This window comes from Motacilla alba, chromosome 4 (assembly GCF_015832195.1).
Source record: "Motacilla alba alba isolate MOTALB_02 chromosome 4, Motacilla_alba_V1.0_pri, whole genome shotgun sequence".
Taxonomy (NCBI): Eukaryota; Metazoa; Chordata; class Aves; order Passeriformes; family Motacillidae; genus Motacilla; species Motacilla alba.
The window spans coordinates 5,857,908-5,875,452 of record NC_052019.1 but is presented as its reverse complement, the minus strand read 5'-3'; the positions used below and the strand labels follow the sequence as shown (position 1 = coordinate 5,875,452).

The 17,545-nt window shown below is 42.5% G+C and overlaps 1 protein-coding gene across 12 annotated transcripts in view; it reads right to left on the bottom strand.

Annotated features, from left to right (window-relative positions):
- Nucleotides 1-7,229: 7,229 nt before the first annotated feature.
- Nucleotides 7,230-17,545, bottom strand: part of ST3GAL5 (ST3 beta-galactoside alpha-2,3-sialyltransferase 5) — a 34,644-nt gene continuing 24,328 nt past the window's right edge. For 10 of the 12 annotated variants that reach the window (XM_038135854.1, XM_038135844.1, XM_038135845.1 and 7 more), the window contains exons 3-7: nt 16,945-17,059; nt 14,715-15,058; nt 13,114-13,300; nt 11,070-11,228; nt 7,230-9,861 (exon numbers count right to left, since the gene is read on the bottom strand). In XM_038135854.1, coding sequence (XP_037991782.1) covers nt 9,598-9,861; nt 11,070-11,228; nt 13,114-13,300; nt 14,715-15,058; nt 16,945-17,059 — 1,069 coding nt within the window. In that variant the 3' untranslated portion in view covers nt 7,230-9,597. The remainder of the gene's footprint in view (nt 9,862-11,069; nt 11,229-13,113; nt 13,301-14,714; nt 15,059-16,944; nt 17,060-17,545) is intronic. The other 2 variants (XM_038135846.1, XM_038135856.1) reach the window with 1 other exon arrangement.

Below are 17,545 nucleotides of genomic sequence, written 5' to 3'. Positions count from 1 at the left end.
GGGGGTGACTGCAGGCTTGCAGTTTCACCTGCTGGGGTAACATGCACGTTACATCTCCCTGCGATGCTCCCATTCCTTTCTTCCACACTGCCCTTTTTTGAGATGATGAATTGAGCACCATTCAGTTCTTGCCTAACAGCTGGTACAGGTGGAGAAAAAAAGAACCAGAATCAAACCACTCCAGGTGCATTTGCTTCATTCCTGGATTTTGCAGCCTTGCTCCCAGCACCATTGGTTGAGAACTGATATGTTTTTGGCTCACATTTTCATGGCAGCTTTACACTGGGAAATATCTCTGTCAGAGGACTGAAAGCTGCACAGGAATGTATTTCATTTGGAACTCTGCAGGTCGATGGTTGCCAGTTGCTGGGCCGAACATCAGGATCTCTTCACAGATCCATCAGGAAGTTGTACTACCAGGTGTGATCATTTTATGGCAACTCTGTGTGGTTTTTTGGACTGCAGAGGGAATTGACAGCAGAGCTCTGATCTGGAAACACTGTTTGGACAGAGAGAGTGGTGTTCTCCCTGTCTGGCCCACATGTGCTTGGGGTTAAAAAGGATGAGACCTCCAAGAAATGTCAGCTGGAGTGGGGGCCCAAAAGATGTCATTGCACTGCCCTAAGCCTGCAGCCGTCACCAGCAGCCAGCAAAGCAGTCCAGCATGGGGGAGGAGACTTCAGTGTCACATGGGCTGGATCAGGGACAGGCTGCATCCCCTAATAAGAGTCAGAACAGGCTCACAAGACTAGCTAAGGGGCCAAGAACAAGTCATGCTTGCAAGTATATCCCAAAACAAGAGCAGGAGTGGTATGCATACAATCCCTTTAGAGTCAAGGATTGGACTGGGGGGTCACAGATAAGCAGAGCTTGGGAAAAATGCTTGGGATTTCCAGGCCAGTCTCCTAACCAGTTGTGTTTTACTTCTCTTTCTCTCTTCACTGATACAGTGATCAGAAAACTTAGAGAGACAAAGCAGAGGCCCTTCAAACACAAGGAAGAGATTCCCCAGGGACATCAGACATGGCAGAAGCAGCTGCAGTGGATATTGATGGGTGAGCTCACACCCTGCTGGGGCATCAATCAGCGCAGCTCCCAGCTGTGCAAGCTTGTGCCTGCAAAGAACCCACCCGTCCCCTCACCTGGGGGCTTCACCAGGTGTACGCTGACTGAAACACATCTCCCCCGGGCCACCCCACCCCACTGTGCTGCAGGTTTCCCTGGCAGCTCCTCCCACTGCCGCCGCTGCTGCAGGTGCAAGGAGCAGCTGAAGCAAAATGCCAGCTGAGAGTGCAATGAGCCACGGAGCAAAGCCTCCCTGGACAGGCTGCAGGCAGGATTTCACAGGGAAGTGTTTTACAGTGTCAGGGTCGATTACATCCTTTGGCTCCAACTGGCTCCTTCAGATTTCACACATTATTTTCACAGGAGGAGAGAGAAATTAAATGGAAGCGCAGAGAGCAGGTTTCCTGCAATTTTTGAGCCTTCTCTTTATTTCAGCACAATGGGGAACCTCTTTTGTCCCCAGACCTCCTCCTCTAAGCTGACACTCCCAATCACCACTCAGTAAGATAGGGAAGTACCAGCCCCAGTGCTCAAACATACCTGAAGACACATCTCCAACTAAATAACAACTCTTCAAGCTGATAAGGTGCTTTTTCCAAGATGGAAAAAATAATTTTAATAATTTTAAATCAGTCCAGAAGATGCTGTAATTTCAGCCATGGTGGGGTTCAGCTCACAGCTCACAGCTCTTTCTGAATCAAGGACTTGCATTACTTCTCCTCTGCCCCAGCTTTAGCCACAGGGAAGAGTCTGTCCCCCATTCTATGACTTTTTCAAAGCATGTCCTATAGGGAGAGATCCAAAAATGCCTCAGGAGCAAGGGTGAGTAACCACTGCCCCAGTATCAGTGTCTAATATCATGCACTAACTAAATCAAAAGGGCAAAAAGAGAGGCTGGAAAGAACACTCCCTTCCTCCCCCAGGGCAGCTAAATCCATCCCCTGTCCACAGTGGGATCAGCTGCAGCTGAAAAAGTCCTGGCTGGAGCTTATCCAGTACAGTCTTCAAACTTTCCAGTGCTGGAAGGCCTCCCAGCACAATTCACACTAATGCTTCTCTAATCCCCTGTTAGAAAAACCTTCTTATTGAACCTAAACCTCCCAGAATGCTTTTTTGGTTTTTTTGTCTGTTACTTCTTGTCTTTTCCCCAGAATGATGCAGAGGGAAGAAGGTAATCACTGTCTCTGCTATTGACCCTTTGCATGGTCTTCTCCAGACTAGCTGGTCTCTGCTTGTCCAACTCTCCTTCCCAGCCACGATTTCAGAGATCTCAGGGGGTTTTTTTGCCCTCCAAATTTCTCTGGTGACATAGAGGATTGTGTCAGGCTGGACAGACCTCCGTGCATCAGCCCAGCTCCCAGTGAAAGGGAAGGACCAACAACCCGCGCAGCAAAGCTCCCTCTAGGGCTGAAAACTGCTCCCTCCCCAGAGCCGCACAGCCACGGGATAAAAGCCCTTATCTTGAGCTCCGCTCGTGTGCTAAGCAAGGAAAGCGGCTCATTCCCATGCTCTTCACTTCAGGCTTACATTGCAGCGCCAGCCTCCGTGCGCTGCGTTTGTTTTAGAGGGTTTCTGCCGTGTGGGTGCCTGGAGCCGGTGCGGCCGCAGCCGGGCAGAGCCGGGAGCGGCGCTAGATGGGGCTGCGCGCCCGCTCCTCGCTCCCGGCCCCGCTGCCGACGGGAAACTCCTCCCAAAACTGCAGCGGGGAGCAGAGCCCAAGCTGCGTTTGCTAACCGAGGGGAGCCCTCCTTGGCGCTACTTTCACGGGCATTTCGCCTCATCTGCTTTTATGCTACCGCGTAAAATTCAGCATCTCTTATCTGCAAGCTGTCAGGCACGGGGGCAGCTTTTTGGTACCCGGGTGATGCTGTTGAGTCAGGGATGGAAAGACAGATTCCGGTCTTCAGATGGATCAGAAGGCTCAAGAAGAACCTTTATTAGCAAGAAGTAGCAAGCTTTTATAGTCTCACTTGCTAAGTGGGACCAGATTGATCTCAAAGTAGAAAACATCTCACATTAGTGGTAGCTATGAATAGTAGGCTGTGAAGAACCGTAACTATAAAAAATGGTTACAGAAAGAGAGATAATAATTGTTTGAATTCTTTTGTCTAAGATTCCTAGGCTCAGCCTGGAGAAATTGTTCTCTCTTCAACTGAACTGGGAAAATCCACACCCAGGTATTTAAAATCATTGACATTTCTCAAGAAGCAGTGGCTGGGGATATCCCATTGCAGCAGGAAGTTTCAGCTGCAGAGCTACAAACTCACATTCAGTTCCTTTCATCTGTGTAGGCATGAACATAGCAAAACCTGTATCTAATAATAGTCCCAAATTCTCCTTCTTCTGAGGCAAAATCTCCCTTGATGGTCTGAGAGATAGACCGAGGTACCTGAGAGTTGCTGAGGGACTCATTTGGGTGTCTAACTGCACCTGCGTCCCTTGCCTAGCACAAATCAGTCTAAATCAGGTTTCTAAGAAGAGCTGAGAGCACAGGTTAGGTGCCAGATGGGTCACAGAGTAGGCTTAGAAATGAAACTAAGCCTGATAAAACCAGGCAGCAGAAATGGTGACAGAGTTCAGACTCTCATGACCATGCCGAGGAAAATTCCTTGGGGTTTTGAGCTAAGCCATGATCTGACCCAATTATCTCCTTCTATAAATAGGAAAGGCCTTGCTTAAAAATCACCCCAGACCACTCTATCCAGCCCTAAAACTTAAAATGCTCATGGTAATCTTGTTACTCAATGATAGAACCAGCTCTTCTTTCTTTGTGAAGATTTTGCATTAAAAAGGCACAATATGAACTGTGGTAATCCGTACACTTCTTTCTTGGACAGAGCAGTGGGGTCATAAAACTGCCCAGGACATATATCCTGATCTTTTCCTATAGGTACAGTAACACCAAGCCCTGAAAAGCCACACCAGCTGCTTTTCATGAGCTTCTGCTCTCCTCAGTGGAAAGGAAAAGTTGGTCAGAAATTTTTGTTGAGCAATTTTGTGGTCATTTCTGTTACAGCAGCAGGAGACGCCCAAGCACACAGTGACACAGAGAGTTGATCCTGGCAGCTACAGAACTGCTGCAAACACTCCTAAGGCTGCACTCAAGTGGTCAAATGAGATGTGTGTATATTCCTGCCTCTCCACAGCTGCTTATCCCAAACCTCCTTCCCACCATATCCCTTGTCCCCCCAAGTCCTGAGAAACCGCTCAGGTTTCTCTGCTGCAGCCACTTAACCCAGCAGCCAGTGCCTCCACACCACTTGAGTACAAAACTCCATTGCAGCTTCTCTATCTGCTCCACCAGCTCCTCACATCTCATCCTTAACTCAGCCTAAGATGGTGAGAAAGTAATTCTAGCTTCTGCAAATTGGGTTTGTTTGGGGTTTTGTAAGCTCAGATGAGGTAGAAAAAGGCTGGAAAAGGTGGAAATTTGCAAATAGCAGTGTTTCTGCTTCCCTCCAGACTGGCTTATATGTTGAAGGCCCGAGCTAGGGCTCAAGACTTCCTTGAGCTACAGAATTATTTTAGCTATGCAGCAGGAACAAAAAGATCACTGGAAGGGAAGTGTCTGATGCTCAGCGCTGCCACAGCTGCTTGAATTTCCAATTTCCCCTTTTCAGAGAGATGACTCCAACTTGTGGAAAACGGGTTTTTCTGCAACTTTCCCACCACATTCTATCTGAGGCTTGGCAGCCCCTTCCCAGGAGCAGCTCCAGTGCCTGCCCACTGCCAAAGCCCTCCCTTGCAAGTTGGAAATGCCTCCTTGCAAAGGCCATGGCTCCTCACTGCCCATGAGGAGGGAGCAGGAGTGGCTGCACTGAACAAGAAGCCTTTGTTCTCCTCTATGGCATATGCAGGAACTTGGGAAGAAGTTGGTTTTGGCCCAAGCACAGGAGAGGGAGGCTGTGAAAACAAATGATCAGGCAGATGACCCCAAAAGGAGGTAAAGTACGGAAGTTGAGCCCTGCTCAACTCTCCAAGAGTGAGCAGCTTTAATTCCAGTTCACAGAACAGAAAACACAAGTGTCGACAGGCATGAGAATTTCAGTCAAGATCCAGTCACAGGTGTGCTTGGGTTTTTTGTTAAACCACAAAGAGGTGATGCACAAGTGCCTGGACAAGAAGAAAAGGGTAAATCGGCTGGAACAAGCACTCCCCACTTGAAAACCCAGTGCTGGCAATTCCTGGATTTTACACCCACATAAACTAGAGGAGCAGTCACTGCAAAGTTGATTTAACTCCTGCCTCCTACCTTGACCATCAGAGCAGCCACTGATGCTGTCATGTCCTTGAGAAAGTCAATCACATGTGATAGTTTAGAGTGCAGCTTGTGAGGAACACACACTAGCAGCCCCCCACAAAAGATCCCTTGTCATCCTTCAAGGAAGGCATTTTATTGTATTCTTTTAAATTAAGGATTTTGTTGCTTTGAGCACACAGGTGGAATAAGCTGTACAGAGCAAGGAGTACAGGTAGAGCTGGAGCAGAAAGATTCCCTCATGGCAATGTACAGGTCCAACACCAGCACAGAGCTATGAGCCCCTGCAACTCCTTCCCAGGGAGTGGTGGGGAGGATTATACATCTGTAGAACGCAGGAAGTTTTGCAATGACCCCCATTTTGGCTGGGGACATGTTGAAGTGCAACACTCCATACCCATTTGCAATTCACATCACCTGTGGGACATGGGTGGGTGCTTCAGTCCCTGCTCACAGGGTTGTTTAGGGAAAATACAATGGTCACAGAGGCAGAGAAAGGAGGGGACTGCTTGTCACAAGAAAAGCACCATTTGTGTAGCTCAAAAGGACAATAAGAGACATAAGGCATTAGGGGCATTAGCCCCTTAGAGACTCTAGGGGTGGGTTGTTTATCTTCCAGCACCTCAGGAGATGTGGGACTGATGGCAAATGGCTCAAAACTCTTTTGACCAGGGTGTACACACATTTCATAGACTCACAGAACAAGATGAGTTGGGAGGGACCCTGAAGGATCATACAGTCCAGCTCCTGGCCCTGCACAGCACCATCCCCAAGAGTCACACCCTGTGCCCGAGAGCATTGTCCAAACACTCCCTGAGCTCTGCCAGGCTGGTGCTGTGACCACTGCCCTGGGGAGCCTGTTCAGCGCCCAGCCACCCTCTGGGGGCAGAACCTTTTCCTAAACTGGTAAAATGAAGCATTTATACAAAATCTGCTGCTGGCAGGCTGGAGGAAGGAAGGCACAGCATCACATCTGAGCTGCTCTTAACAGAGGTGCTCTTCCTTCATCCTCCCTTGCACAGGTGAAAGGATCAGACTCATGCTACACAGCTGCCTCCTCTGGTGCCCTCCCATTTCCTGCAGGAGTTCCAGATGCAGCACAAGAGCTGGAGCTATCCACACACATCCATGCAGAGAGAGGCTGAACTCTCTTCAGTTCCTTATCAGCATCTCAACAGTCCCCATGAGTTCAGTACCCAGTTTCGATGCCAACCCATCACGGACTGCAGTCGCCCTTTCTGGCACTTCCCCACTCCACAGTCAGGCCAGCTCTTCATGTCTCCTTGTGCAACTTCCTGTACAGCAACCATGAAAACATTCAGCACCAGAATAGATAAGGCATATCCCTGGCTGTGATAGCTCCTACAAAGAGAGTTACAAAGAGGAATTCAAGGCAGAACACAATGGCTTTATCACAGCTCCCAAAATCTCTGCTGACTTTTTAACCAAACACTATTAAGGCCCATTTACAAAGGATGCAGATTCTTTGCAAAGCATAAATCTGTGAAATGGTAACAGAACACACAGAGCTTTGTTCTTATCTCACTTCCAGCAAAGCTGAGGCACAGATCAGAAGCTGCAGTGTTTACACCATTGTAGGAAACACACCCCTGATTTTAAGGCCAATGCTATAACCCAGTCCAAAATATTCTCATCCACATTAACTTCAAAATCTTGGAAGCCCACAATTTGGTCAGTGTTGAGAGGATTTCTCTTTTCCCAGCATCAGACAGCTAATTCCACTGACAGGCATTAAAAAGACATAAATGAACAGAGAAAAAGTTACCAGCTACCATCTCAACTGTTTCAGGGTATGTGGGATTGCATCAAGACTTTCAACAGGATCAGCAAGGCATGCAAAACCCTTAATAAAGGAGGGAGAACAAATGGCAAACTGAGCAACAAATACATAAATAGAAAGTGGTTTCATCAGTTTATTGCTTTTTGCTGCCATTTCACGGAGTGTCCAGTCTGCACAGACTACCATGGAGAACAAGGTTTTATCACAAGCCATAAAACAGGCGGGAAATCTAAACCTACATCCACACAATTTGCAATTTTGACAGTAAATACAGCATCTCCAAAAAGCTATTGGCATTTACATTATTCAACTGATTATTTTTAAGTTGCTGAACAAAATGAAGTGGTGAGGGACCACGTGCTCAGAAATACAGACTTCTGGTGTATTCAAGACATCCTCCCAACACACACATTCTGAAATTGTCCAATATTTCATTAATACTAAATGAAATCAACATATTCTGCTTCCAGTTTAAATACCAGGAGAAAATAGTTACCACATTTTAATATATTAACTAAAGGACTATTTGTATAAAAGTCTTCACACATGAAATATTTTTAAATTAAATAATATAATATACTTACAAGAAAAAGACTAGAACTTTATTGCTAATATAAAAATTAACACTTTTCAAGGAAGAGGAGGCTAGATTAATATTATTGCTATGAACACAGATAGTGCCAGAAATAAGAATTCCTGATTTTCAAATTTGTTCAGCCCCCACAACTGACTTTAAAGGACCTGCAGACATGTGGGACTTAGGAAAGATGAGGTCCACAACCTTCTTCAGTTATGATCTGATGTCCTTTTGCTGCCTCTCTGTGTAACAGTGAGCATCAGCCTGCTGCTCCTCCATGCTAACATTATCTTTCATTAGAACTGCTCTCCACAGAATAAAAACCCAAAACACAACTCCCCGAATTTTGCATTTCCACATGAGTATTGTTAAAATTTGGAACTACAACTTGATTCACCTCTTTGTCCATAACAGAAGTGGGAACATTCACCACGTGAAGAGTCTGTGACTAAGAACAATGTTTCTAGGCCAACCTTTGATTGATTTGCTGACAAGCTTCCACTGCCAAAGGAAGCTTTTTTCTCATACTGTAGATTGAGTAACACCATTCCTCAGTGCAAACAGTCACACCTGATACTCTACTAATAACAAAAATATAAACAGAAAAACTTGCTTACAGATCTGCACAGCCCAGTGCCTTTGCAGTGCACTGATTTCCACCCCCAAGAACATACATCTATAGCTCTCTTTTCTCTTTTTGTTTTTTAAATTTGCTGTTTTCAGCAGTTATCTACCTTGTTACTAGATTAGGCTACTTTCTTAAAGTGATTTTCTTCTTAACTTATACACTCACCCAATTACTGATCTGGGGAAAACCAACAACCCTACCTCTCCAATTAAATAGTCAATACAGGACTTCACAAGGGTTATCAGCATTGCAAACTATTAAGGTGACAATATCTATAATTAATTACTTAAGGATCATAAAATTAACCAGTGGAAATTGTAACCTAGTCATAGATTTTAGAATTGCTAAATGATTGATACAAACTAGTGTTTTATAGAACCAGCAATTCTCAAGTCACTCAAAAAATAAATTTTTAAAAAGGGGCAGATTTTGTATTAATGCCAGTTCTTTAATTGGGGTAGCTGAACTCTGCTGCAAATCATCTAGTTAGAAACATTTAGGCAGGTCTTCAGGAATGGAAATGACAAATGACCTGGTTTGGGTTAAAGCCTCCCCCTGGCTAAATCCTCTTCTAGAGTGCCCTGGGCCCAAATGTGCTTCACAAAGCAGGATTCTAACCCAAAACATGAATACATCAATGGTTTTAATATCAATCATGAACATCAAAGTACTTACTACTCAGTTGTTGCCACAACAATTCCTTTTCCTTCAACTCCCCTCCTACATTCGTCCTTCACCCCCCAAAAAATGTATTAGCAAAAGAATATAAATATTTGAGGAGTAAATGCAACGCTCAAGTTCAAGACATGCATGACTTGAGAAGCATATGCCTTTCTTTCCATGGCGTGCATGAAAAGGAGTTAATATACCAAGAACTGGATCAACAAAGACAGCAGATCAGGAGAAAATAACTCTTGCACATTCTGTTAGACAATTCAGGCCAGCCACGTGTGTTCCATATACATTTGAAAACAAAAAAATCTGCTTTTATTCAGACAACTTAAAATATTAAATACTTTCAATGGATGTCTTTCAACTCCAAGTTGAATTGACGAGATATTTACATAGCTATTCACAGAAATGTGCAAAGTAAAGTCTCACAGGAAAATTAATTTAAAAGTCTGACAACTTGAAGGGGACATTAAAAAAGGCAGCAGGGATCCCACGTCCATTTCATGTACACTTTCAAGAACTGAAGAGAGGGAAAGGGTTGATCCAGCTGAACCTCTGGAAATGTAACAAATCCCATCCACGCTGCAAGTCAGTCACTAGCTGTCTTTGCTGCAGAATTCACAGTGTATCCCTCCAGTGAGGTCTTTGACAACTTTTTCTTTGATCAGTTTTTGCAGGAATTTTGTTTCACCTGTCACATTGTGCATAATTTGTTCTTTCATGGCAGCCATGCAGAGATTGTTGTAATAGTGCAAAGGTGTGCTGGGCTGATCCAGGTCGTATCCAAATCCTGCTAAGCTCACTTCATCACAAAGATGTGTGGCCAGAACAACTGCTGTGACCCCAATTGTAGGTACATTCTAAAAAGGGAGAAAAGTGAAATTGTCTCAGTTCAAACATTTACTTTAGGTTTATAAACACTTTAGTGTTTATCCTTTACTTTAGGTTTATAAACACTTCACACAATTTAATGATTTTGTCTATTCCCTCTCCTCATTTAAAACTGAAATAAATTAAAACTACAACTAAAAATCAATTCAATGATCAAGTAAAACTAAAAACTCCAGGGCAAAATACCAATACAATTTAAGTATCTGGCTTTTGGCTGTCAACACTAATACTTTTCCTGTGAAGGCAAGATGCCCTATCACTGTGCAGTTAATCTGCAAGTGATCCTTCACTTCAAACATTCAAGCAGCCCCTGACAGAGAGCTAAACTTGACATTTCTTGATGTACACTTATTTAAGTCTTGAGCAACAACACGCCCTCTAACAGTATTCTTCACAATATGACTTTTCACTGAACAACCTGTGAAAGAGGCAAATATACTACAATACCATTAACATACTCAGCTTGGTATGAGTTATTTTGATAAAGAAATGTGAGAAGATCCTTCAAGTAATTGTGCAATAATCTTAAGTGCTTTCACATTTTGGTAAAAAGATGGTGGTTAGTCAGTATTTTTTGTAGTTCAAGAAAACTACTGACATTCAATTTCTCAAACATGCAATTAAAGTAACAGAATTGCAGTGTATAATTAAACCAGGCAATTCATCACTCTGTACCATGGCTGGAGTAAAGGACATGGAGGCAGGAAATGCCCATCAGCTGCTACTGAGCATTCTCTGGCACACACAGCAATTCCAGCAGCTGGAAGGCTGCTTCACACTGCCCTGGTTTCCAGGCTCTCTCTGCTCTCCCTGCAGCTGGAGACATGTGGCTACAGCTGATGGCTGGTTTAGCTTAACAGGGCTGTTTTTAACAGGCTTAACATACATCAAATGCACGTTTTTAAACACTGGAATGAGTTTATGTCTCACTGCATCTGAATGCCATTTCATATCAACATACCCAGAGAAAATACCTCATCTAAAAAGGTGAGGTGAAATCTTACTTTGATTTTGCACGAGAAAACACAGGAGTCTTTTGAAAGCACATTAATTTCCCTACTACCTGAGACCAGCTCTGAAACTGCACAGAGAAAGTAAAACCCAAAACTTTTTTCAGTTTCTTATTTTGTTTACCTTGTATTTTACTGTCTCCTTTTGGTGAAAGGAAACTTCTTACCTTATCCCAGCCCCAGAATTTTGATCGAGGCTCAGGGAACTGTAAAATGTCCAAAGCTGTCTCTTTGATAATGACTGGATTCAGAATCCGAAACTGCTTTGATGTGAAAGGAATTTTCTCAGCAACCTTCCTCCAAAAGAAGAGTCGCTCCCACAGAGGCTAAGAGAAATAAAAAAATCTAGTTCAGAGGGAAACTCTGAGACAAACACAGCATACAATTACAGAATTCACCAGTGACCTTGAAAAATTTAGCAGTTTACAGCTAAGGCGGTTTGGAAATATCACTGGACAGATCAAATGACTGACCCAAAAGAGGAAAAACCTTCAAAGTATCAGGAATTGTAGAGAGGACAGCAGAGGGAATAGCTGTTTATTCTGAATATTTGACTGCACTTTGTGTTTATCAGTTAACATATTCACCAGTACCCATGGGTTCTTCAGGCTACCCCAGCACAGCTGAGCAGGCAACAGTATTTAAAGAAATGGGGAAAGGAAGCAGTTTCCCACCAACATTAACCAGGCGTTCTGAAGCAAGCATCAGATTTAAAACAATTGTGCTCAGGCTCTGAAGAGCTGTTGTTTGACAGCATCCACCTAGTGAGAAATGCAACCCTTCAGAAGAGCGTTTACACAAGACTCAGAAACCCAGACTGATCTCATGCCACTGCAGTCAGTTGGATGCCTGCTAGTGGAAGAAGAAACACTGCATCACACTAATTCTGCAAGTCTTTCCATGAAATGGGCAACATTAAGCAAATGATAAACTGATCCAGCTCCAACATAGACCTGTATTTTTTAAAATAAGCTTTAAAGAACAACAGCTTGAACTGATCAAATACAGGTTGCAATGCTCCTGTTTTCCCAACCATGCTCTGCATCAGTTTACTTCAGTGCCAGTGCTTGCACAGAGAGCTGAGCCAACTGACAGCTGACTATTTGAAAGAAGTAGGGTTGCAGCTCACAGAATCACAGAGCCACTGAAGTCAGACAGGGCCTCTGGAGATCACAAGGTCCAACCCCCCTGGCCCAAGCAGGTACCTCAAGCCAGATGCTCAGGACCATGTCTAGATGATTTTAAGAAAGATGTCCATGGATATTTAACCCAACAAGTTCCCTCTTGTCTTATCACAGGGCACCACCAAAAAGAGCCTGGCTCCATCCCCTTTGCACCCTCCCCTCAGATATTTATGTACATTAATAATATCCCCTCCAAGCCTTTTATTCTCCAGGCTAAACTCTCTCAGCTCTGTCAGTCCTTCCTCATGGTAGAGATGTTCCAGTCCCTTAAGCATCTTCCTGACTTTTCAGTGTAGTAGTAGACAGTCATGGTCAAGATTAAACACACCTTCTCACATTGTAAAAATCACAGAATTAAGAAAGGAATTTGGAGTACCTAAACTAGCAGAGATCAAACTGTTAAAAGACTTGACAGGCTGCCTTCTAAATCTCTCTCAGTAACTTTTACTTGCTGAAATTATCTGCCTGCAGATTAAGAGGTGGAAGCCACCAGTTCACATTAATATGGAAACATCAACCCCTTCCATCAGTTCCTTAGAAATCTCAGCACTTCTCTACATGTTTAGTGAAAAATAAGCAACCTAATAATTTAGGAACCTCAGACAAATATTCAATTATACTTTAATTCCATGTATGCCCATTGTAGCAGTACAGACTTTAGCTGCTAAAAAAATGGACAAGCATTCAGAAATCTCATTTCTATTTTGGGCTCTGCAGACTTGGTCAAGTCACTTAAACCAAACGTGAAATGAATTCCACTTCAGCAAACGCTCAGTATGTCACGTAGCCTGATGCAAACCACCAACATCTCCACAAAAAAAAAAGCAGTGTTACTGTCAGCATGGGGCTTCAACACAAATGCTGGTCCAACTGTAACTAGGAGACAGAGCTAAAAAAAAAACCACACAAGGTTATATAAAAGATTCTCAGCATGATAAGCCAGGAAGTAACAGATCAATCAGCTTCTTTAAGCGTCAGAAAATAAAACAAACAAAAATACAGGTACATGAGACTGTAACATACATACCAAGGTTTCATTTTTTACCACTGCTTGAAGCCAGTTGAAATCAACTCCTTTAAACAGGACAGCCACAAACAAGCTTGCAGGAGGATACTCATGCTCAGAAAGGGGGGCTCCTTCGGGGTAAGTCATCCTTATTGTTGTTTTGTTACCAACATGATCCGTGTAGCCTTGAACTGGCGCATCATTTAACCTGGGGGAAAACAAACCCACAATGGAGGGGTAGTAAATAAACAGGTTACAATCCCATTAGAATATCAGACACTAAGCAAAAACTTGTTATTTGGCCCACAGATTTTTAACAGAACAGACTACAGTGCACACAACCCCCATGTTCTTGCCTCATGCACTCTTCCAGCCCATTTATCTTTGGGAGGAAGCCAATTCTATTTCTAGATTAAATGGCACAAGTGCAGAACTTGGGAAAGAGAAGCTTGAAGAGTGAAGTGACTTAAGACAGCATTCAGAACTTCATATCTCTTGCTTTGTCAACTCAAAGAGGCTTATAAGAGGAAGAAGAAGAAAACACACAGGAAGTTGCCTGTGTTATTCTTTTCATACATATATATTTGTATATGCACACATTCACAAGTATTCCACATAAAAAATCACTCAAATTATCCCTCCAATGCAATGTAATGCATCCTGTGGATTTATATGATTTCCAGCTCACCAAAAACTTCAGATGCTGGCACACTGCTGACAAGAATGGCATCATCTCCCTCCCTGAGTTCCACAGGATAGCTTGAGTTCTGCAGAACAGCTCAAGTCCTGCAAACTTTTCTACATCAACAGAAAAATCACCTTCATCCTGCCATCCCTAATTCCAGAGGACAGCTAATGCCAGTTCTCTGCCCCTCCACACGCTAACAAGGTTTGTTTACATTTGAATAAGGGCTATTGATTCAATGAATTATTTCCTTGATAAGATGAGCAAGCCTCAGTTTACAAAACAAGTTGAGAAAATGCTGGTATCAATTTTATTTGTGACTTTACATGATTCAAAACAGGATGGTTCAAACTGTAATATTCAGAAGGCACAAATACAGAGCATGTAATTCAGATGTCAGACATCATGGCAATCACAGAAAACAGTCAATGACCTCGTAAAGATAAGGGAAGATAAGTGTGCTATAAAGTGTGTAAGCAAACTGTGTACTGAAACACCAATGAAATTTTATTGTGTTTGAAATAGCTGTCATAAAAAAATCTTTCAAATAAGCATCCAAACTAGCCATGGGGAAAAAAAGCAGAGACGAGTCCTTAAGTGCTGAAGTTTAAGATTTGAAAGCTCTGAAATGTGAAGGGATAAACCCAGCACTGTCTACTTGTCTGTGATGTCACTAGTTTCTATCTAGTTTCTGCCCATGTGATTTTTTTACCTGAAGTCCACAAATAATGACACTGAATCCCTTTCCTGTAAACATGACATTTTCTTTTCCTCCTAAGACTTCAAATTCCACCAAGTCCCAAGCAAATTTCTCAAAAGCACTTTCAGAAACAGTGTTACAAGTTGCATCAATGTTGGAGGTATTTTCCCCTTAAAAAACAATGCTGGCTCAAAGTAATAAAGAAGTAGCTGGAGTTCTAAAATGGAAAGGACATACCTTATAACAATATCAAACTGATTCAATAAGTGACCCAGCTCTGATCCATGGAGAATTCCTCCACTGCCAACAACGACACAGCGCTTACAGTGCTTTGACTTCAAATCTTCTGGTAAATCGTGCTCAGGTAAGAGTTCAAGGAGATCTTCAAGTTTTTCAGAGAACTTGTGAAATCCAAATGGGGGTTTATATTTAAATAAAGCTTCATCTTCATTCATATTTTTCCTTACGAAGGGAGATATGTCTATGCTGTATTTCTCTGCAAACAACTTTCTCATCTCTTTCTTGGCATAGGAAGGTCGGCACTGCTCCTGCAGCACGGCGCTGGCAAATTGCTGTGCCCTCTGAAACAAAACACACAGGATTCAGCCAGGAAAGCCAGCTGCAGGAAGACACAAAGTCCTCAAAACGTGGGCCACCAGCTGACCACCAACAGTTCAGCAAACACAGGTGTTATAAAGAAAGCTTCAGTGTGGAAATATAACAATTTTGAAGCATTTGCTCAGATGTAGATATGAGCCTGTGAAAACCTGTAGAGGAATTCCTCTCCACTCAATCACTTAATCTAGACACGAGGTTTTCTAAAGAATATATTAGGCTAGCAGAAATGCTAAGTGAAAATGAGCCATTTGTACCACCATTTGCAACACCAAATAAAAAAACCTAGACATATTTCTACCTGTCTAATTTAGCAGCAAGTGGAATTCCACTCTGCTCAACTGCATGCCCCGAGTTCTGCTCTGAGATTCCACCAGAGACACATCCATTGGGTAATAAAAGCTCTGTGCAACAGCAGCTGGACTTGCTTACTCATCAGAATGAAGCAACACTTCTTCCATAACTATTTCTAAAGTGCTAATGACTAAAAGGAATGCCAGGTGGGGATGTTACAGGCCTTCTTTCAAAGACTGGTCACCAAAATAAGACACTACAGTTCCATATTGCATAAAAAGATTAAAGTGACAGACAGAACTACACATTGATCCAGCTCATAATAAGAACAAAACACTATTAGTGTGAGTTTTTAGAAATCTGTAGTGGCAAGCTGGTATCTGATGTAAAAAGAGAAAAGCAAAGGTTCCTCCAGTGTAATTAAAAAAAAACCCATGAGCAAACACAGGAATCAAAGACACAAGATTCAAATCTACTGCTAATTTAGTTCCCCTCTACTGTTAAGAAACAATAGTGTGTATCTGAAAGAGCTGGGAGGCAAGTTCTGCTGCTGGTTTTTTGGGGTTTTTTCCTAACCAAGATTAACCTACAGAACTTCCTCTACCACCATTATGAAGGTTTCTGCGTGAACACCACACTGGGCAAAGCATGACTGAACAAGTTCACAATGTACTTTCAGATACAGCAATAAATACAGTCCATGAAGCCTTGAGTTTGCTTGATTTAATGCGTTTGTTCTTCAGAATCAACAATGTTACTGAAAAAAATAACTAAGTCAAGTGAGAAAAAAGGGGAAGCACAGAGGTTCAGAAAGATAAGCACTGAGGATGATGCCAAGTGTGGGAGGATGCACGTGCAGTAATGTTAAGATTAGACTATCTTAACAGAGGGTTTCTGCTGGAAGTTGCCTATCAGCATTGAGACATTCAAAGACAGAAATGTAACAGCCCAAGGCAGGTTAAGTTTTTGTTGTAAAGTGCAAACAGGATAAGTAGAAAAGGCTTTAACAGTGTCTGTTACACCTCTTCAAAAGCTGCATGGAAAACTGTAGCTAAAGTAAGTAGCTGCTACCTTGAATGAATAAATGAAATAATAGCTGCACCCTGTTGGACATTTGCCCTGTGATTCCAAAAACATCTGAGCAACTACAAGGCAAAGCAGACTGGGAAACTGGCTTAGGTGAAAAAAAAACCCCAAAAAACTCCCTTTGTTTAATATGTTACTTTTGTTTTAATATGTTACTTTTCATTTGCATCAATCTTCTGATCACCAGTGTCATCTGCACTGACAAAATGGGATGATGATATGTCCCTTTCAAATTTTAAAGCCACACTTATCTAATTTTACCCCTAAAAATTCAGCTTCTCTATGTGCTTCTGCTGTCATTCTACAAGAACAGAAACCAGAATGTTTACAGCATGAGACGAAGCAAAATATACTTCTGCTCAATAGATAATTCCAGCATTTTAGTTCTTTGTTGTAGAGCCCTGTAAGTCTTGTATTGTCAATTAGTAACTTTTTTTTTAAGCCAAATGAAAAAAAAGCCAAAAATACCAACCCTTACACGATCGAGGTCCACATATGGCATTTTTGTTCTGTCACATTCCTCAGGGTCAAGATGTAATTTGAGGATATAAAGGAAGCACCCTCCAACCACAAACAGTGCAAGAATTCTAAAAACAAAAAGGACAGTGAGGGGTAGGAGAGAAAAAAAAATCTTTTTTTCTGATGTTCAATCAACTATTAAATCAATATTTTAAAGCAAATTTAAGACAGTTGAACTTTATGTGAATACTTGCATTTGAATTTAAAAAAAAAATTCCTTTTGCTTTGTTCACTTCAAGTCTTGTATAACTCTTCAAAGTTATCTGCACAAAAGTGTGAACAAATATAGATGCCTAGATAAGGAAAATGCCTGCCTCATGTATTTTAAATGCATCTCTGATGAGTCAAACAGTTCTCCTCACATAATGAAACCAACAGTGACTTTTTTTTCTTTAGAGGTCACATCTTAGAAAACATATTTACATGCAAGCTGGAAAAAAGGCTGGAAGTTCAAATTGGATGATTTTGGGCCAATGGCCACCACTGAAACAAAACCTTCAACTCACTGGCAGGCCAGAATGCAGAACACTCAGATGATCAGGCTGAGAAGCCTT